The following is a 21,441-nucleotide window of genomic DNA, read 5'->3' as shown; positions in this document are numbered from 1 at the left end:
CCACGTGGTTTTAAATCTGAGGCTTTTTTCTCGTAGCAAGATAGGGCTGGAGGTGGGAGGGGCTGGGGGGGGAGGCAGCTGCAGGTGGTGGTGGTGTGTGTGTGAAACAGTGCCAGTCTGCTGCAGGAAGAAGCCACAAGAGGCAAAGCCACACTTGGGGTTCTACCCCAGGCCTGCCAAGGTGAGCTGGACAGGGCATGCCTGGGAAAAGTGGGAAACAGAGCAACACCCTGGATTCCTAGGGAGGAGACAAGGATTCGGGGCACACCTGGTAATAATGGTGGCATCTGTCTGAGTCATCCCTGCTTCGGGGAGGAATAGGACCAGACTTGTCAATGTAACCAGGTCCTCTCCAGTGTCAGGAAAGCCCTGCCTCTTGCTCATTTTTGTTTTTGTTTTTTAAGTTTATTGAGATATAATTCACATACTATACAACTCACTCATTTAAAGTGTACAATTTAGCAGTTTTCTGTATATTCAGAGTTGTGCAGCCATCACCACAATCCATTTCAGATTGTCATCACCTCCAAAAGCAACTCCACATCCCTTAGCCATCACTCCCAACCCTTCTGCTCCCCTGTAGCTCTGGTGATCCACTGATCTACCCTGTCTCTAGGATTTTCCTGTGCTGGACACTTCATATGGAATCACGCAGTATGTGGTCTTTTGTGTCTGGCTTCTTTCACTTTCTTTTTGCTTGTTTGTTTAAGTTTATTTATTTTGACAGAGACAGCATGAGTGGGGGAGAGGCAGAGACAGAACCCCAGGCGGGTGTGGGGCTGGAACTCACAAATGGTGAGATTATGACCTGAGCCAAAATCAAGAGTCAGATGCTTAACCATCTAAGCTACCCAGGTGCCCCTGCATCATATTTTCAAGGTGCATTCATGTTGGAACATGCATCTCTATTTCATTCCTTTTTATGGACAAGTAATATTCCATTGTATGGATAGACTTTTTTCTTTTCTTTTGGTGGACACTTGGGTTGTTTCCAGTTCGGGGCTATTATAGATAATGGTGCTATGACTACCAGGGTACATGTGTTTTCATGAACATGTTTTCAGTTCTCTGGTGTACCTAAGAGTGAAACTGAAAGATCATTTAGTTACTCTATTTTCGACCTTTTGAGAAACCACCCACCTATTTTCGAAGAGGCTGCACCTTTTCATGTTCCCACCAGCAATGTATGTTCCCATTCCTCCACAACCTCATCAAATACTTGTTCTTGTCTGTTTTTTGGATCATGGGCATCCTAGTGATCTGTGAGTGGTTCTCATTGTGATTTTGATTCAGGGTTACGTAAAGACTAATGCCCCATTGCTCTTTGTGATGATAATGATAAAAACTTGCATCTCTAGAGGCAGGCAGTGTAGTTTACAGGCTCAGGGTTAGAGGACCCTATTTTATAATCCTGGTGAAGTTTCCTTGGCCAGGTCACTTAACCTCTCTGAGCCTCCTTTCTGCATCTGCTCATAGTTGTCATAATTAAACAAGAAAAGGCATGACAAGCACTTATTGATGTCTGGCGTAGGGTAAGAGCTCCACAAATAGCAGCTGTTTTAAAAAAATAATCTTTTTGACTAAAAATAGAATTATCTATAGGGGCGCTTTGGTGGCTTAGCTAGTTAAGCATCTGATTCTTGATTTCCACTCAGGTCATGATCTCACAGTTCATGAGTTCCAGCCCCACGCTGGACTTCAAAGCCTGCTTTGGGTTCTCTCTGTGTGCCCCTCCCCTGCTCGTGTGCTCTCTCTCTCTCAAAATAAATAAGTAAGCTGTAAAAATAGAATTACCATATGATCCAATAATTCCACTACTGGGTATTCACCCAAAGAAAATGAAAATTCTAATTTGAAAAAGATATATGCATCCTTATGTTTATAGCAGCATTATTTACAATAGTCAAGATATGGAAGCAACTCAAGAGTCTATTGATAAATGAGTCGATAAAGAAGATGTGGTGTATATATCCAATGGACCATTACTCAGCCATAAAAAAAGACTGAAGTTTTGCCATTTGCAACACCATAGATGGACCTAGAAGGTACAATGCTAAGTGAAATAAATCAGTCAAGACAAATACTATATGATTTCACTCATATGTGAAATTTAAGAAACAAAACAAATAAAGAAAAAAGGGATGCAAACAAACGGACTTAAATACAGAGAACAAGCTGGTGGTTGCCAGAAGAGAGGCCAGTAGGGGGGTGGGTGAAATAGATAAAGGAGATTGAGTGCACTTATCCTGATAAGTACTGAGAAATGTATAAGAATTTTTGAATCGTTGTATTGTACACCTGAAACTAATACAACACTATGTTAATTATACTTGAATAAAAAAAGGGTAAAAAAAATCTTTTTGAATGTAATAGTCACTTTCATATACATTCCCTAATTTGACTGTCAAAGTAAATGCCTGGGATTTGAGGTCTGGAAATGTGGATTCAATAATCCTTCACTTCAGGGTGCCTTTGGTGGCTCAGTTGGTTAAGCATCCAACTTTGGGTCAGGTCATGATCTCATGGTTCAGGAGTTCGAGCCCCACATCAGGCTGTCAGCACAGAGCCTGCTTTGGATCCTCTGTCCCCCTTCTCTCTCTGCCCCACCCCCACTTGTGCTCTCTCTCTCTCAAAAATAAACATCAAAAAAATTTTTTTTGAATTCTTTACGTCTTTGAGCCTCGGTTTCCTTGTCTGTAGAATGAGGACAAAAGTTGTTGTAAGAATTAAATGAGTTACTAAATGTAAAGTTGCTTGAAAAATACCTGGTGCATGGCATGCTCTTACCAAGTGTTAATTCTTACTAATAGTATTACTAGGATTGTCATGATTTGATTCATATATTTACTATGCAACAAATACTAAATAATAAACACATATTAAATTCTAAAATAAGACATGTTATTTAAGCCAGCTATCATAGAACTGATGAAAAGCAGAGTTAGTAAATGCACCAGTAGGTAGATCACGTGTCATGATTCCATGTAACCGGTGACTCAATTTCCTGGTATTCTTGGCACACAATTTCTTAAAAGCAGATTATTGTATACATAAGAACAGATTATTATGAGAATGCCTTTTAATGATAAATGCTTTTCTCTCATATGGGGGACTCTTACCTTACATGCATTTAAGTCCCTCAAATTCAGTTATACATGTTCCGCGGGAGCCTGGAGTGCCAGCATAATTTAAACACTGAGATGACTCAGTGACTGGGTGCCCCAGACTAAGCGTGAGGTGGGTACTTGAGTTGGGGATCCTTCAGTCAGTCTCTTTTCCTTCACCCTTCTCACAGAGTGACGACCTTGCACCCTGCCTGTGAAGCTCAATCCATACTCTCCACCCAACATGTCCCCCCAAATAAGCCACCTCTTTCACCTTTACCTGGAATAAAACTGGTATAAAAGCAGCTTGTTCCAGAGCTGGAGGACAAAATGGGCTCTGATGGACTTGTTGGAAGGCAGAAGGTCTGTTTGCTATGCTTTGTGGACAAGCTAAAGGTTTAACCAAAGGCAATTTTGACAAGACATGATTTTTACCTTAAGTACTGACTTTAGAAGGCAACCCCTATGTAAAACGCTATTCCATTTTTCATATTTTAAAATATAAAATTAAAGAAATAATATTGCCAGCTTTGTTTTTTTCCTTTATGTTAATGGAATATCTAGTTATATCTCATGGAATGGAGTCCCATGGATGACAGCTTAGGAAATGCTGCCTTACATTATACTATGAGGTCTCAAATTAGCCATTTGCATCAAATGGGACTGGCAGAAATCCAGACAGTTCCAGGTAATATTCAAGATATACAACAGCAGGTAGTGGGGTCTAGCCGTGGACTTCTAGGTGCAGAGTCTGCAAAGGGTTGAAAAGGCAAAGAGCCAGGACAATGAAATAAGATGGGGCTTCCGTTATTGAGCCTGGAGTGCAGGGCAGGGGCTGTCTATAAAGGAAATAAGACTAGTTAGCTTTTTGTAGTCCCTCAAAACCAAGTTCAGATCGGAATCAAAGGCAGGGTCTGCAGCTAGAGGCAGGGTCAAATGGTCCCAGCTCCCAGGTTGCAGGAGTGTGTAGACAGGATGCAAGTAGCTCTGTGTTAGTCAGAATTGTTTGGATAGTAAGTGACAGAGACCTAACTCAGGTTAGCCACCACGTCACACAGTGGAAGAGATGGGGCTGCTCTTAGACATGGATGGTTCTAAAAGCTCAAACTATGTCATCAGGGCTGGGTTTCTCTCCTCACATAGTGGCTCTATTTGACTTTGTTCTTGAATAGGCTTCTTTATGTAGCAAGATGCCACACTCACATACTCAGCAACTCCAGAGGAACAAGCAAGTCTTCCCTGATAGCTCTGGCATGGAAGTCCCAGCAAAGTCTCTGACTGGTAGGACTTCAGTCACATATCCAGCCCTGAACCTATCCTTGGGGCTAGGGGCATGGTGTCACCTGGTCATGTGCTCACTCCTGTGGCAGGAGGTAGGGAAAGGGTGGTGGGACTAAATGAGCCCAGTCTGAGGGGCGCCTGGGTGGCTCAGTCGGTTGAGCGTCCGACTTAGGCTCAGGTCATGATCTCAGGGTTCATGGGTTCGAGCCCCGCATCAGCCCCGCTGACAGCTAGCTCAGAGCCTGGAGCCTGTTTCAGATTCTGTGTCTCCCTCTCTCTCTGATCCTCCCCTGCTCATGCTGTCTCTATCTCTCTCTCAAAAATAAATAAAATATTTGAAAAAAAAAAAGGAAAGAAGAATAGTGTTGCTAGAAGAAATGGGAAAAGAAAGGGGGGGTGGATGGGACAAAGAAAAAGTAAACATTCATTACAAAGTCTTTCCAAAAGCCAGAAATTTCAGAGACTTCTGAAGTCTACTGCTCTATCCCTGACTTGTGTCAGCCCTGCACCTAGGCTGTGGAGACTCTGCCCAAGGTTATTGCCACAGCAGGGACCTTGGTATTCTCGACAGAAATTTCCTCTGAAAGTCAGCTCCTAGAATTTTACAGGATTTTCCAACCCATGATTCTGGGATGGGAAGAATGGGATAATAATGATGGTTATACTTCCAGGAAAACTGATATGAAAAATCCTGAATGACAATAAAGTAACTTCCTTACACTGTTGGCTTTATTTATCTCATCTCAACTGATATGCTGGCATGTAGGTATTCTTTTCATTATTGCACAGATAAGGAAAGAGAAGCTATGAAAGATGGAATTAATTTCTAAAAGATCACCCAGGTAGAGAGTGAGTTTCAAAAGGGATTCAAATATAAAACCAATGCAATACTTTTAGCCCAGAAACCACACTACTGAAGTGGTTACGTGCAAGTGCAAAAGCCCAGGTACTAGGCCTCCTGAATCCTTAGCCAAGCATTCTTCCTTCTGCACCTTGATCTTCATCTTTCTGGGTTGGCCTGGGTGAGTACAGGACAAGGAGGGAGGCTGGGATGAGGATCCCAGAAGCTTGCCCTTTTCCATTACTCATTCATTCCCGCAAATAAATTTTAGACCACCTACTATGCGTGAGGCACTGTTTGCTGCTCTAGAGATTATAGCAGTAAACGAAACAAAGTTCCTATAGCTCATGGGGCTATATGCCAGGTTGGGGGTGAGGTGGGGAGAAAGATATGATACCAAGAAGCAAAAAAGACATAATAAATTGTCTGATGGTGGTAAATGCTATGAAGAGTAATAAAGCAGAGAAGAGGACAGACAAGGAAGATGGGCAAATGTGAGCGTGTGTATGATAGACATTTAGGTTGGATCTCCACAAAGAGAGGGAACAAGCCATGACGTATGCAGGAGAAGAGTGTTTCTGGTAGAGGGAACAGCAAGTCGAAAGGCTCTGATAGAGACTTGATAGGGTGTTCAAAGAAAGGCAAGGAGGTCAGTGTGGCTGGAGCAGAATGAAGTTAGCGAACAAGAGGTGGTGCGTGGACTGACGAGGTACCATGGGTGGGGTTGGAAGGGCAGATCATTTAGGGCCTTGGAGGCCGCTCTGAGTTTTTTGGATTTTATTCTGAGTGAGTTGAGAAGCTGTGGGAGGATTTTAAGCAGAAAAGTAAAAGATATTTGCATTTTCTCGGGAAGATCTCCCTCTTTCCTGGAGACTAGTCCTCTCAGAAGCTTTTCCAGTGAATACGGAAGACTAGGGAAGATTAAGAGAAAAACAGAACAGACTCCATTCAAACTGCTGCTTCTCCCTCACCCAGTCAATGCCTACTCTGGCTAACAGAGAGCGCTGTACTGTCTTGCACAGCCTCAGGCTGTCTGTCACCATAGAGACGGTGCTGTTGTGCTAGTTTGTGGCTGTTAAAATGTAGCTCCTCGTGGCCGCCTGTTTCAGGGAGGGTTGCCACACACCTTTGAGGCTAGGCCTGTTCCAACTGAGTGGAAGTGAGTCCACCATAGAGGTGGGAGGAGACACCAGGGGCAGGGGAGGGGCAAGCCCAACCCAAGCACGTCCCCTCTGGCCCCTGTCACTTGACGGCAACAGAAACATGAAGAGATTTGCCACATTCTCATCCCACCCTGGGTGATGTGATAGAGCTGGGGGGTCCAGAGAAGACCCACTTCAGGAGGAGACTGCTCTAGAAGGAGGAGAATCCAGCCACCTGTATCCACATACCTGAAAGCCAAAAAAGAGGAACAGCCAGAAAGACAGCATATTCCAGAACCTGGTGAGAGAGGAGGAGGAGCAGGGGCCGAGGGCAGAGAGGTAGGCAAGGTCCAGACTACAGAGATTTGGAATTTGTTTCTCAGGGCCCTGGGATGCCACTGAAAAATTTTACAGAGGAGGGTGAAGCCATTTGATTCCTGTGTTTAAAAGCACTCTCAGAGACCTGAGCAGAAGGTAGACTGTAGGGGGCAGGAGTGACCGGGGCGGGGTGGGGGTGGGGGGAGGGCAGTAAAGTGGGCAAAGCGGGGATACATTTAGGAGGCAGAACTGACAGATTTGCTAGGAGGTGGAAGATGACTCTGGGTTCCCTGGTGGCTGATGACACCTTGTACTGACAAGAGGAAGCTCGAGAAGACAAGCTTGCCGACCAAGCATTGTTAATGATGTTGAGCTGGCAAACTACTACTACTATCTATTGGCATCCCTCCGTCAATGTCTAAACTAAAACATGAAAAAAGCTAGAAGCACACAGTCTACAAGAAAAAAAAAATGGTCCTTTCAAATGAATACATTTAGCTTTATGAAGACCCTGCCTCATTGTTCTGGTTTTCTCATTTCACCCTGGAAGCCAAGGCCTCTCTGTGGACCAGCTGTCCCGTACCCACGGGCTTCTGGGGACCACCACTCCAGCCCAGCCTCCCACCCAGGGCAAGCATCTCCCAGCCCTCCTGGGTTTTTAGTACAGTGCTAAAAAAAGAAAGCACCTAAATATACGGATTATTCACAGAGCTGCATGCGTCAGGTGGCTGACATGCAAGATGCCAAGAAGAGGAGGCAAAGGTGGGCCTGGAGAAGCCAGCAAGGATCATGTTATGAACAGCCTTGAACTGCATCCTGAGGATACTGAGAAAGTATGAAGAGTCTTTCCCCACCCTGCCACCAACATTTCATTATGAAAAATTTCAGCCTTATAGGATTGCCTTTTCTAGACTGTATTTCTTCTCAAACTCAGGAGAATGGGTTCTGTGTAGAACCAGATACCCAGCCCAATATAGTACTAACACCTCCTTATTACAGAAGAAGAAACAATGACCCAGAAAAGTTAAGTAACTTACACACGATCATGTAGCTGCCAAGTGGTAGAGGTAAGATCGAACCCAAGCTTCTCACTCCAGAGTCCAAGCTTTTATGAAATAATGTAGAGAATGGAGGAGACAGGAGCACAAATGGAGGCAGGGAGACCCATCAGGAGGCTACTGGGCAATCCAGGTGAGAGCAGATGGTGACCGGGACTGAGGAGATGACAAGGGGTAGAGGAGAAAATATATGAATAACATTAGAAGGATAAAACAGCAGGACTTGACAATTGAACGGTTGAGAGGTAATGAGGGAAAGGATATTAAGGAATATTTCTGGATTGGGCAACTGATGGGTGGTGGGAGAAATTGGGATAGAAAATGCTGGTGGGGGGTGGGGAAGCCCATTTGGGATGGAAGATGAGTTCAGAATTGGAGGCATAGTGTTTGACATATCTATGGGTCTTACAAATGTAGACGCTTAGTGGGTAGATAGATGTGTGAATTTGGAACTAGAGATGGAGATCTATGTATCACCAGCACATAGATGGTAACTAGAACCATGGAAGTAGCTACAACTGACCAGTAAGAGAAGATGTAAATGAGAAGCAAGGGGGCTTAGAACAGACCCCTGAAGAATGCTAACCTTTAAATGATGGGGAGCACAGAAGCCCCCAAAGGATTCTCAGAAGGGGTGGCCATGGAGATCCAAAGAAAGTCAGGAGAAGGTGCATTCCAGGAAGCTAAAGGAAGAAGGGGACAGAGGTGTTACATGTCATTGGTGTCAAATGCTGTCGAGAGTTTTAGGAGATCAGATCTGGAGTATGTCTATCAGATTTAGGAAGGCTGACGTTGCTGTTTACTTGGCAAGAGAGGCTTTAGAGAAGTGGTGGAGCGGGAGCCAGACTGGAGTGGGTGGGGGAGTGAATGGAGATGCGGAAATGGATGTGGTGACTCACTCTTTCAAGAGACTTGGCTACAAAGGAGAAGAAAGGCATCAAGTGGTGGTGGGAGAAGAATAGGGGGTCAAGAGAGGACTTATTTTTAAAATGGGAATTGATGTTGAATCAGATGGAGAGGAGATGGAGAAAGGGCAATGATGAGATAAATGAAAATCATCATCACCGTCATCATCACTGTCACCAACTAGCAACCACAAAGAAAGATTGTTCTTTTCTGGGACGAACTGTTAGACATTTCTTCCTTGCTTTGAGTCCAAATCAGTCTCCCTGGAATTTTTGCCGTTAGAGTTCTGTGACCCCGGTGGTAGTTGGCACTCTTCAAATGGCTGCACCCTGCTATTATATTTTTCCTTTACTTTGAAGTAATGATGCCAATCTCTCTGGCCATGTGCCCTCCACACGGTACCCAGATACTTTACCATCTCAGCCAAGCCCACACAATCACACTCATTTTGTCAAGGCCCTCTTAAAAGTGGCCCATGCACTCTTGCTTTGCTGGTGGAAGCACGAGATGGTTCAACTTTTGTAGTTTGGCAAAATGAATTGAAATATAAAATGCATTCATCCTTTAACCCAGAAATTTATCTTAAGGTGTGAAATTTATCTTTGGTGTGAAAAGATTCTTTTGCAAATACGTGCCTGGCAACGTGAGAGAGGAAGATAGAGCGGCAACAAAGCAGACTGAGCCTCAGTGGTGAAAGACTGAATGCTTACCCTTCCAAGATCAAGAACGAGACAAGGATGCCTATTTTCACTGCTGCTATTCAACATTGCACTGGAAGTCCTAGCCAGAACAGTTAGGCAAGAAAAAGAAATAAAAGGCATCCAAATTGGAAAGGAAGAAGTAAAATCACACTCAGATAATATGATCCTATATATCAAGAATCCAAAAGAAATCACAAAAAGCTATTAGAGTTAATAAACCAATTCAATAAAGTTTCGAGGTACAAGATCAACACGTAAAAATCAGTTGAGTTTCTATACACCAGCAAGGAGAAACTCAAAAAGAAAATTAAGAAGATAATTACACTTATAATAGCATCCAAAAGAGCATAAGCTGTGGGGCTAGGGTTGCTACAATGTGTCTTAGTCTGTTGGGGCCACTATAACCACAGATGGAGTGGCTTATAAAGGACAGAAACTTACTTCTCACGGTTCTTGGGCCTGGGAATTCTAAAATGAAGGTGCCAGCAAATATGGTGTCTGGTGAGAAGGCATTTCCTGGTTCATAGACAGCCATCATTTTGCCATGCCTTTATATGGTGAAGGAGTTTCTGGAAACTCATTTTTTATAAAAAAATTTTTAATGTTTATTTTTTTGAGACAGACAGAGCATGAGCAGGGGAGAGAGACATAGAATCCGAAACAGGCTCCAGGCTCTGAGCTATCAGCACAGAGCCCTACGCAGGGCTTGAACTCACAAACCGCTAGCTAGATCATGACGGGAGCTGAAGTCTGCTGCTTAACCAACTGAGCCACCCAAGCACCCCTTGAAACTCTTTTATAAGGGCATTAATCCCTTCAACTTTCATGACCTAATTACTTCCCGAAGGCCTCACCTCCTAATGCCATCACATTAGGGATTAGGTTTCAACATTTGACTTTTATGGGCAAGGGGAGGGGAGGGTCACAACCATTCAGGCTATTGCACTATGTGAACTTAGGCTCACTTACCTGTTCTGCAGTTTGCAAGGTGGGGGTAGTTCTAGTACCTTCCTTACAGGGTTGTTTCGAGGGAGGTGAGGATTGAAAGTGTTAATACATATTATTCACATATGCTTAAAAGAATGCTTGGCCCATAGTAAGAACTCTATCAGGGTTACCAAAAAACCAAAAATTTACAATTGGAAAACTGAAAAAAACCTCTCAGTTATATACTAACCAGAGACTGGGGGCAAATTATCACAACTCACTTAGGTTGAACTACATGGAATTGCTGATATTCTACTCCTTCAGTCTACAAAATAAACAGTTTTCATATGTTCCAATTTAAACACCAGAATGTTCTATAACCATTAAAAGTGATTCCATATCATAGGTCTCTCTCTACCATACATTTATCACTACTGTTGTAGAAGGATTTAATAATAGGGGCGCCTGGGTGGCTCAGTCTGTTAAGCATCTGATCTTGATCTCTTGATCTTGGCTCAGGTCATGATCTCATGGTTTGTGAGTTCCAGCCCCACGTTGGGCTCTGCGCTGTCAGCGGATTCTCTCTCCCTCTCTCTCTACCCCTTCTCACTCTCTTTCTCTCTGTCTCTCAAAAATAAATAAATTTTGGGGCGCCTGGGTGGCTCAGTCGGTTGAGCATCTGACTTGGCTCAGGTCGTGATCTCGTGGTTCGTGAGTTTGAGCCCCACACGGGGCTCACTGCTGTCAGCCTGCCAGCAGAGTCCACTTCAGATCCTCTGTCCATCTCTCTCTGCCCTTCCCCTGCTTGCACTGTCTCAAAAAATAAATTTTTTTTAAAAAAAGATTTAATACATTTTTAAGTAAAAATAGCAAGTTCCACGGAGCATGCAAAGTGTGGTCATGTTTGTGAGCCAAGGTGTGGGAAGAAAGGAATCCCTGAAAGATACTCTCACTTTCAATAGCAATAACCCTTGGGAGGGAGAATGTTGGGAGAGTTTCATATTCTTTGTGCCGTTCTGTGAAATGTACACTTTCACAACAACTTAAAGTGGTTTTCTTGAAAAATGTGGCTCACAAAACCTGAACACAGAGCTGCTATCACTTGCTGCCTAATGAGGCCACGGGTCACTTTACCACCACCCCAAGGGTACAATATTCTGCTTTTCTCACCAAAGCTTAAGACAATGCAGGTTGTTTGTTTTGTCTTCTTCTGGATGATATAACACAATGTTGGCTCATATGGGCTTAGGGTTATCTAACATTTTGGGGCCTCTAAGATAAACTTCTGCCAGTCTGGGTGGTCTATGGTTTGTACTGGCATAACTGAGTTTTTAGTTCAAGATCAGGATTTTACATGTATCCATTCTTTTTCCTCTAATTGATAAACATTAACTAGTAGGTTAAGATTTACTCTGTTCTCTGTGTAGTTGAATGTGTAGAAAGTATTGTGTTCTGGTGTAGGAGTTCTTTGGATGAGAGAGAGAGCATTTGGGAAGCATGAAAGGAAATGCTGGCTGATGGAGAAGAAATGCAATAGTCAAAGGGAATTAGGAGTGAAGACGAAGTCTTGGTCAAGCTGTGGGTAACAAGGAACTGAAACCCCTTCACTCCAGCTCAAAGAAGGATCAGGTAGGGTGGAAATGGCGGTGGCTCTTGTGAAGCCATCTATATTGTGGTCCATTGAATAACAGCCTGCAAAAGATTTCCACATCCCAGTCTCTGGGACCTGTGAATCTGTTACCTTATCTGGCAGAAGGAACTTTTGAGGTGTGATAGAGGTCAAGGCCTTGAGATGGGGAGATTATCCTTGACTATCTGAGTGGCTTCGATGTGATCACAAGAGTACTCAAAAGAGGAGAGCAAGAGGCTCAAAGTGAGAAAAGGAGACCTGACAACAAGAGCTGAGATTGGAGTGACATGGCTACGAGCCGAGGAATGCCAAGGCAGCTTCTGGAAGCTGGAAGAGCTGAAAGAGACTCTCTCGTGGAGCCTCCAGAGGAGACAGCCCTATGACACCTTGATTTTAGCCCCATAAGGCCAATTTTAGGCATCTGATCCCCAGAACTAAGAGAATAAATTTGTATTGTTTTAAGACACTAAGCTGTGATAATTTGTTACAGCAGCAACGGCAACGGGAAGCTAAAGCGATCAGTACTCTACTTGCCTTGGGGGGTGGAGGCTCTCTGCTTTCTTCTCAGTGTATCTCTTGCGGTCCTTGGTCCCTTGCTTACCTCCCCCCACCGCTGAGTGGGCCAAGGATGGAAATAATAAGATTCTTCTCTTGGGGTTTTAAATACAAGAAGCAGAGACACAGAGGACATAGTGCCCAGGGCCCACAGTTTCTTTATAGGCCTAGAAAATGTCTGTTGGCCTTGGGGTAGGTGTCAGTTAACCGGCTTTGAGGGCAGTTCACTTTCAAATCCCATCCTTTGGCTCAGTGAGCCCAAGTGCAGTGAGGGAGAGCCAGGCTTTGCTGAGAGGCCCTTGCAACCTGCGGCCCTCTGAGGACTCTCTCACCATGCTGGCCTGGGCCAGGGCCGCCTGAGGTGCCGGTATGAGAAAGTCCTTCATAATCAGAGCGTGTGTGTCCTCTCTGTAGCGGGCACCTTGGTCTACACCTGGTGAGTCAGTGCTGTGTGTAAGCTTCGGGTTCCACAGCTGAGCCATCCTCTGTCCTCCCCTCCTCTCTACCCCTCCACAGGACCCTCTGCGGCCAGACCTGCCCTACCAGTGGGTGCCCAGCCCCTCACATTAGTCCCCTTCCACCTCCCAAGACTCCTCAGCTTTCTGCCCCACAGTCTCTTTCTCTGTCCGACCAGGCACCACCAAAACCCAGCCCTTTTCTGCCAGTGTGCTAGAAGGTCCGGTGAGTTTGCCATCTCCAACATGCACAGAATTGCAGCTTCTTTGAGATGGAAGTTCACAAGGATCAAGGAGCCAGGAAGCCCTCCCTTTGTTCAGGGACTACACCTATGGCCAGAGGTGACGTTGTTTGTCTGAGTCATTAGGGCAAGATACCGCCCACTCTTTCTTTTCCTCTTTTTTCCTTTGCTGCAGCTCTGAAGCATTTTAACTCTTAAACTGGTATGTTTGCAATCATATAAAGACAAGTCTTCTGACTTATGAAAAGGTTGGATTCCATTACAGCTGATCGCTACTATGTTGTGCATTCTGGAATGAATATGACAGATTCGAATTGAGCTTCCAAATGGTGGCCCAAATGGACCCAGTGTTATACTAGGAGAATTTTGCCATATCCTACATGGAACACCACACTGACCATATACATGCTGTGATGCTAGGCTGAGATACATTGTTGAACAAGTATTATCTTTGTCTGTGGAGTTGTATAGAATAGCCCTTTCTCATCCATGCTGATTGGACCTCAAATCTGGATCCCTAGCCCCAAAGTCCTTCTTGATGAGCGTTTTTTAAATGAATGGTATATAAATACTAAAACATTGAGAATAATATAATAAACACCCATGTACTACCATTCAACTTAAGAAATAAAACATTACTGGGGCATCTGGGTGGCTCACGTCAGTTGAGCACCCGACTCTCGATTTCAGCTCAGGTCATGATCTCATGTTTCATGAGTTCCAGTCCTGTGTCGGGCTCTGCAATGACTATTGTGGAGCCTGCTTGGGATTCTCTCTCTCTCCCTTTCTGTCTGCCTCTCCTGTGCATGCTCCCTCTTTGTCTCTCTCTAAATAAATAAATAAGAACTTTTTTTAAAATTATAAAAAAAGAAATAAAATATTACTAATCCAGTTTTAGCTCCCTGTAAACCCAGCCTGGATCCCATACTCCTTCCTCTCCCCTTATAAACACCATCCTGAACTTAGTGTTTGTCATTCTATGTTTTCATAGTTCTACAACATTTGTGTATATCTACAAAAATTTTTTACTGAGGGTGAGATTCATATAACATAAAATACCCATTTTAGGGTGATCAAGCCAGTAGCATTTAATAATACACCATGCTATGTTTCCATAACCTAGGTTCCAAACATTTTCACTGCTCCAGAAGAAAACCACATGCATTTGAAGTCACCCCCGCTCCCAACCCCCTTGGACCCATCAATCTAGTCTCTGTGTCTATGGATTTATCTATTCTGGATTATCTCATATAAATGGAATCATACATATGTGACCTTTTGTATCTACCTTCTTTTATGCAGCACGTTTTCAAAGTTTCTCCACAGGTTAGCATGTCTCAGTGCTTCATTCCTTTTTTTTTTTTTTTTTTTGAGAGGGAGGTAGTGCATACACAATCACAGAAGAGACAGAGGGAGAAGGAGAGAGAGAATCTTAAGCAGGCTCCATTCCCAGTGCAGAGCCAAATGCAAAACTCAATCTCATGACAATGAGATCATGACCTGAGCAGAAATCAAGAGTTGGATACTTAACCAACTGAGCCACCCAGGTGCCCCTCATTCCTTTTTACTGCTGAATAGTACTTCACTATTTGGGCAGACTGCATTCTGTTTATCCATTCATCTACTGATGAACATATGGGCTATTTCCATCTTTTGGCTATTATGAACAGCCCTGCTGTGGGCATGCATAGACAGGCATGAGGGTAAAATATGGTTTTAGATTTGTTTAAATTTTGTATTCATACTGTGGCATGTTTTGTTTTCTCAACATTACATTATTTACATATTGAAATGAGTAGCTCTCCATCCATTCTCACTATAACATCCTATTGTATGAATCCAACAATTCATTTACCCATTACATGTTTAGGGACATTTAGGATATTTCATTTTCCCTCTTACAAATGATGCTATCATAAACAGTCTTGTACGTAACTCTTTGGGCACCTGTACGAGAGTTTCTCTAGCGAGTGTACCAAAGAGTAGAATTGCTGGGTCCTAGGAGATGCACTTCTTCAAATGTACTACATAGTGCCAAATGTTAGCTGTCTTTTCAATAGCTTCTCAGGGTTCTCAACCCTGGCTTTGCATTAGAATCACCCAGAAAACCTTTAAAATATATGTAAGTACCTGGATAATCCCCCCAGACCTACTGAAGCAGAATTTCCAGGGATGGAATGGGTAAGCTGCAATTTTGAAAGCTCTTTGCGGATTATACTACACGGTCCAGGCTAGGAATAGCTGGGACCAAGTCGTGGCCCACTCTTGTCTTGGTTTTCTAAGGTTAGCTCACAGAAGACAGCCACTGGCTTACACTTCCTAAATCATTCGGATATTAGGCACTGGCCAGAGGGAAGAGACCAAATAAATACATGCTGAATGAATAAACAAAGCATTTAAAATAAAGTCGGAATTATTCAGGGCAATGGGAGACAGGGAAAACAAAGTGATGGAATTTACCATTTTTAATTTTTTTTTTTTTTTGAGAGAGAGAGAGAGGGAGAAGGGGAGAGAAAGAATCGGAAGCAGGCTCCACATCCAGTGCAGAGGCTGACATGGGGCTCAGTCTCACAACTGTAAGATCATTACCTGAGCCTCAATCAAGAGTCAGATGCTCAACCGACAGCCACACAGGCACCCCTACCATTCTTGTTGATTCCACTTTCTCCCTCTCTCCCTCCCACTTATAATAATTTAGATTCATATTCTAAAGAAGGGATTAACAGCTAATGAACTGACCAAAGGCAGGAAACCAGAGTCAGAGCCACATCATGCATGAACAAGTATAGAATATGATTAAGAGGTCTGGCTCTGGGCTAGAAGGTAGACCAGTTGAGGACCACAGTTCTGCCATTGATGGTCTGTGTTATCTTGGGCAAGTTCCTTTACTTCTCTGAGCCCATTCTCTAATTCACAAAAGGGATGATTATAGTAACTATCTCCTATCACTGTGAAATTAAACAGATGATGCATGTGGAGCACTTGGCATGTACTAATTGCTCAACAAAGGGCGGCTACTATCATCAATATTATTTATAAACCAGGTGGGTGTTTCTGGAAAACAGGTGGCTGGCCTGCTGGGTACTTCCTTAGGTGTTGATGTGTTGCTTCACCCCAGGACAAAGCAAGTGGACCAATCTGGAGCTGGACTTTGGTATTTATGAAGCTGTCCTATAAGTTAGAGTCTGTATTAGGCAATATTGGAGGTTGACATCAGGGGCAACAGTTTCCAGGCAGGGAGTGCTCAGTGTGCACTCGGCATATGATGCTGAGGAATTTGCACATGTGTCTCATTTCATCCTTACAACAACCCCTGAAGTAGGTGTGACTATCCTTCCCACTTTACAGATAAGGAAAAGGAGTCACAGAGAAGGCAAGCAGCTTGCCCAAAGTCACCCAGCAAAGCTAGGATTTGAATGGAGGCAGTCTTCAGAACCTGTACCCCAAACCCCTGCACTGTGCCTCCCTTGAGAAAAGCACTGATGCTTTTCTGTGTCTGCCACTTAGCTTTGCTTTGGTGAGTGACAAGCGGTACCAACGGAAAGAGCCTCTTATCAGTTCTGTGCACACCAAGGTAAAAGGGATAGCAGAGGTGAAAGAGGAGATTCTGGAGAACGGGATGAAGAAGGTGGTGTCAAGTGTCTTTGACACCGCGGATTACACCTTCCCCTTGCAGGTGAGTACTTGCCAGCCATCCTCCCCCGCACCCTCACCCAGGACTCCTCCCTGGTCGCTCGCTGTCCCCAGGGCCTTGCCTCCCTCCCCTGGGACTCAGAGCCTCCGCCCCAGAAAAACGCTGGCCCTATTTTAAAAAGCTCTGTGAAAATCCCAACTGAGAAAACCTAAAAATTGCAAAATTGGGTCAGATCCAGCAGCTCAAAGACGATTCTTTGCTTTATCAAGTCCTACAGGGTTTCTCAGAATAGCAGCATGTCCTGGTGGTGCATTTAAAGCACGATTTGATTCACTCACACTTGATTTATGCACAGTTTTTTGGAAGCAGGGCCATCAAATCAGCAAGGTCTGTCTAGATTCAGAAGGACAAAGAACTTCCTGCCCGGATGGGACTGGCTCCTTTATGTGATTCGTGTGGTGTTTTTATCAACCAAAAGGTCTCCAGGAAAACATTTTCTCAAATACGTTTTTGCACAAAAGGAGGATATAGATGACAAAGAAAGGAAGGGTGTGCATCACAGGGAAAGATTATGTGACTGTCTATATCCGCAAGAAGAGAAAATAAAAGCAGAGCAGTCAAAAAGGAGAAATCAATGTAGAAATGAGAAAACCAAAGAACAGAGGGCGGAAGGGGTACTGGAGGCACAAAAAGGCACTTTTGCAGTCTCTGGGAGCTGGGGTGCTCTGCAAAACCATGAAACCTAGGCCACTGTCTGCCTGTTTCTAACAGTGGGTCAGTAAGATCTCCAGCTATTCCCCAGGTTGCGGGATGCTGTGTGCCCTATAATTAAAATCCTGGATAATCTGAACAGCATTCTGATGAAGCCAGCACTACACCCCTCCCTCCACATGCCAGGTTGTCTCAAGTTTCGATTTAATGGGATTTTACTGAGTCCAAAAAAGGACATGGCTGCTTTTGAGGCTGGGACAGAAAATGAATACTGGGTCGGTTTGAATGTCCCTTTGCTTTCCCTTGGCTGGGTGGGCTGTCTCATCCAGCTTTGATATTAAGCCCTCGAGCGAGCAGCTCAGTCCACATTGCTCCCAGACCTGATTTCCAGAGTGTGGTTTAGAGAAAGTGGAAGGTTCACCCCCGGGCACTGGGCAGGCTAGATTATTCCGAGTAAGTAGTTTTGCCCTCCAAGGCCTGGCATTTGCCTACTCCCTCCTTTCTCTGCAGGTAAACTCCTTCTTTGTGATGACAAACTTTCTCAAGACAGAAGGCCAACAGCAGGGGCTATGTCCCGAGGTAAGGAGGGGACTGGAGTGGTTGGCAGTTGTAGGGGACACGGGTCAGAGGAAGATAACGAGCTGCCCTGCCGATGCTATTACATCCCTCTCCCCACTCTGCCCCGCTAAGGTCAGGCTCTGGTTCCCCTAAGACTGGTCATTAAATTTTCTTCCCAGAAAAGGGGAAGTCAAATGTGCATAAACCAGTTATCTCATTTCTTTTCCTTCTGTCCTGGGCCCGAGACAGTGCTGACCTCATTTTCTGAGGCCAGAGGAAAGTGCTGGCTGGCACCCCTTCCCATTTCCTGCTGAGCCTTCGTGCTTGCTGCTTGGCCCAGTTCTGCAGCCACAGAGCTGCTTGGATCGGGCCCAGGACAGAAGGAAAAGAAATGAGATGACTGGTTTATGCACATTTGACTTCCCCTTCCCCCCACCCCAAGGGCCTTCCCTGAAAGTGGCACCCTGGCTGCATCTACTTTTTAGATGTTTGTTTATTTTTATGTTTTGTTGACATATAACTCATATACCATAAAGTCCACCATTTTAAAGTGTAGAAATGAGTGGTTTTTAGTATTTTCACAATGTTGTATAGCTGTATCACTACCTAATTCTGGAACATTTTCAGAATTTCCCCCAAAAAGAAGTCCTGAACCCATCAGCTGTCATACCCCATTCCCCACCCCCCTCAGCCTTTACTGATCTACTTTCTGTCTCGGCAGATTTGTCTGTTCTCGGTATTTCATATCCCTAAGATCATACAGGATGTGGCCTTTTGTGTCTGGTTTCTTTCACTGAGCGTCATGTTTTTGAGGTTCATCCATGTTGTAGCAGGTGTTAGTTTTCCTTCCTTTTTATGGCTGAGTCCTATTCCATCGTATGAATACACTACACTGTTATTTGTCTATGTATCAGCTCATGAATACTTGGGTTGTTTCTATTTTTTGGCTGCTGTGAACACTCGTGTATACATTTTTGGTGTGGACACCTGCTTTCTGTATCTTAGGGACCCGCGTTGCTTACTCCCCACTACTCTTTCTCCCTGTAGTTTCCCACCCGCAGGACACTTTGTTCCTCTGACTTGGGCTGTAAAAAGGGACGGGTGGACCCACAGAGCAAAGGTATGTTCTGTTTCTTCTCTGGGATCCTGGAGGTATGAGGTCTGGTATCTTGGTGACATTCACAAATGCCCTAAAGTTCAAATCTTTAGACTCTGGCTCTCAGATGCCTTCTTCCACCCTCACCAGGCCCTGGGGGAGCCTGTTTTTCTGCCCCATGCCTCTGCTCTGTTCCCAGAGAACTGGCTACTGACTAGGAACGTGATCTAATTCCCCAGGGAGGGCAGCTCTTGAAAACCTCCAGAATTAGCATCTTCAGGGTTCTCATTGACAGGGAAATTGAATGGCCCACAGTACCCTCCGTGTATGCTGGACTTTCCCCTTTGAATTTCCCTTGAGGTTAAGGAATATGAATTGTACCCTCAGGGCACCTGGGGACAGTACCACTATTAACCTTCAGAATTTCTATATCTCTTATTTGAACTTAAAGAGACACATGACAATTAAAAAATGACCATAGGGGGAAAAAAAGAACCACCAGTGGTTATAACATACACACATACTCAATAAAAGGCCTATGGATGTCACATTCTGTTCCTTGAGATATGTGTGTGTGTTTGAGTTGGTATAGAGATCATTCAAACCTTACTTACTATTTAACTTTCTCCTCAAAAATCTGTGAGTGGGGGCGCCTGAGTGGCTCAATCGGTTAAGCATCTGACTGGCTCAGGTCATGATCTCACAATTCGTGGATTCGAGCCCCACATCGGGCTCTGTGCTGACAGATCAGAGCCTGTTTCGGATTCTGTGTCTCCCTCTCTCTGACACTCCCCTGCTCACGCTGTCTCTCTCTGACTATCAAAAAAAAAAAAAAAAATCTGCGAGTGGCTCTGAGGCTCCAGGAAGATGTGCCATGTTCATTCTGTGGCTTATGCACATCCCTGGTCCAGACTATACACCCCTAAGCGACCCAGATGCCCACTTACAAGCCAAGTTCTAGTTGTTTATACCAGGCAAGAGAACACACCCTGCTTGGCTCCTCTCTCAGAATCTTTCCTGGCAAAGAAACCAAAAGAGCCAACAGCTATCCACGGTCTCTCTGTGTTCTCTCCTAATCTTTTTTTAAAAAAGCTTATTGTCCAGTGCATTCTTTGCTTGGGTTGCCTTATGTAAGTTTGTGGTTCAAATGAGGTTTTGTGGAAATTGAAACTGCTTGGGTTGAAAAGCGCAAATAAATAGTCTCTTGCTTGGGTTGAGCTCATGATGTGCCTATGGTTTTCACACTTGTGCTTCTTTGGCCCTCTGACCACCCCCCAACCCCCACTAGGGATCCAGACCGGAAGGTGTGTAGAGTATAAAGAGAAGCTGAAGACCTGTGAAGTCTCTGCCTGGTGTCCCATCGAGGCAGTGGAAGAGCCCCCCCGGTGAGCTGTGCAAGGTTGGGACAGATGCGGTGGCCCTGACCAGTGAACAGATTTAAAATCCTGAAAAGTCTTGGGTCCTACTGACTTGGTGACCTTCTGTCCCAGGCACACCAGTGATCTCTGTGGGGGCCACGCTAATTGTTAAAATACCGCAATAATTCTGTACTGGCTGGTAAACAACTACTACCCTGAGCACCCTTGGATGCCCCCTAACCCCTGGCTGAGCGCCCCCGGAGCCCTCCTCCAGCTCTGCCGCAGACCTCATTCTGATTGATCAGTGTCCATATTGATTAAGGATGCAAGGTGGCAAGAAGGGAGGGAGGAAAGGAAAATGGAAGAAAGGGGAAAGGTAGGGGAGGGTAAGGAGGGCAAAAGAGGCAGAGAAGGAGAGAAGAGAAGTTTTCTTAGATTAAGTGGTCACAGTGGCACACACATTTGTTGATCCCCTGTACTGATTCTTCTCTTTAACACACAAGGTCAGGCCCAGAAGGCAGAACTTGATGTTAAATCTCAGAAACCACAGGGATTGGTTCATTGCAGCAGAATAGAGAAACCTGGATTCAAATTTGACTCTAACACTTCCTTGTTGTGTGACCTTGAGCAAGGGGCTTAACCACTCTTAGCATCAGTTTCCTTATTTGTAAAATGAGGCTAATAGTTGCCCCTACCTCACGGGACTGTTATGAGAATTAAATGAGATGACACTTGTACAGCAATTGCAAAGTGAGCCCCATGCCCAGCTTATAGGAAGTGCTCAACAATGCGTGCGTAGGCACACATACTATTTATCTTACATGTAACTATGCACAAGAGACTCTGCTAAAAAATACAAGCAGATATGGAGCAGGTCCCAAGCCTCTTGCAATCTAATCAAAGAGGTAAGACATGTATACACAG

At 44.5% G+C, this 21,441-nt stretch overlaps 2 protein-coding genes across 8 annotated transcripts in view; one reads left to right on the top strand and one right to left on the bottom strand.

The window, feature by feature from the left end:
• IFT81 (intraflagellar transport 81) overlaps nt 1-21,441 on the bottom strand; it is a 184,251-nt gene that overhangs the window by 114,995 nt on the left and 47,815 nt on the right. The window lies entirely within an intron of this gene.
• P2RX7 (purinergic receptor P2X 7) overlaps nt 1-21,441 on the top strand; it is a 49,161-nt gene that overhangs the window by 3,817 nt on the left and 23,903 nt on the right. For all 6 annotated transcript variants that reach the window (XM_039219615.1, XM_039219455.1, XM_039219307.1 and 3 more), the window contains exons 3-6: nt 16,668-16,836; nt 18,016-18,084; nt 19,111-19,183; nt 20,448-20,544. In XM_039219615.1, coding sequence (XP_039075546.1) covers nt 16,668-16,836; nt 18,016-18,084; nt 19,111-19,183; nt 20,448-20,544 — 408 coding nt within the window. The remainder of the gene's footprint in view (nt 1-16,667; nt 16,837-18,015; nt 18,085-19,110; nt 19,184-20,447; nt 20,545-21,441) is intronic.

This window comes from Hyaena hyaena, unplaced genomic scaffold (genome assembly GCF_003009895.1).
Source record: "Hyaena hyaena isolate Hyena2069 unplaced genomic scaffold, ASM300989v1 scaffold_0, whole genome shotgun sequence".
NCBI lineage: Eukaryota > Metazoa > Chordata > Mammalia > Carnivora > Hyaenidae > Hyaena > Hyaena hyaena.
Note: the sequence above shows the minus strand (reverse complement) of the source record. Positions and strands in the feature narration are given on the sequence as shown.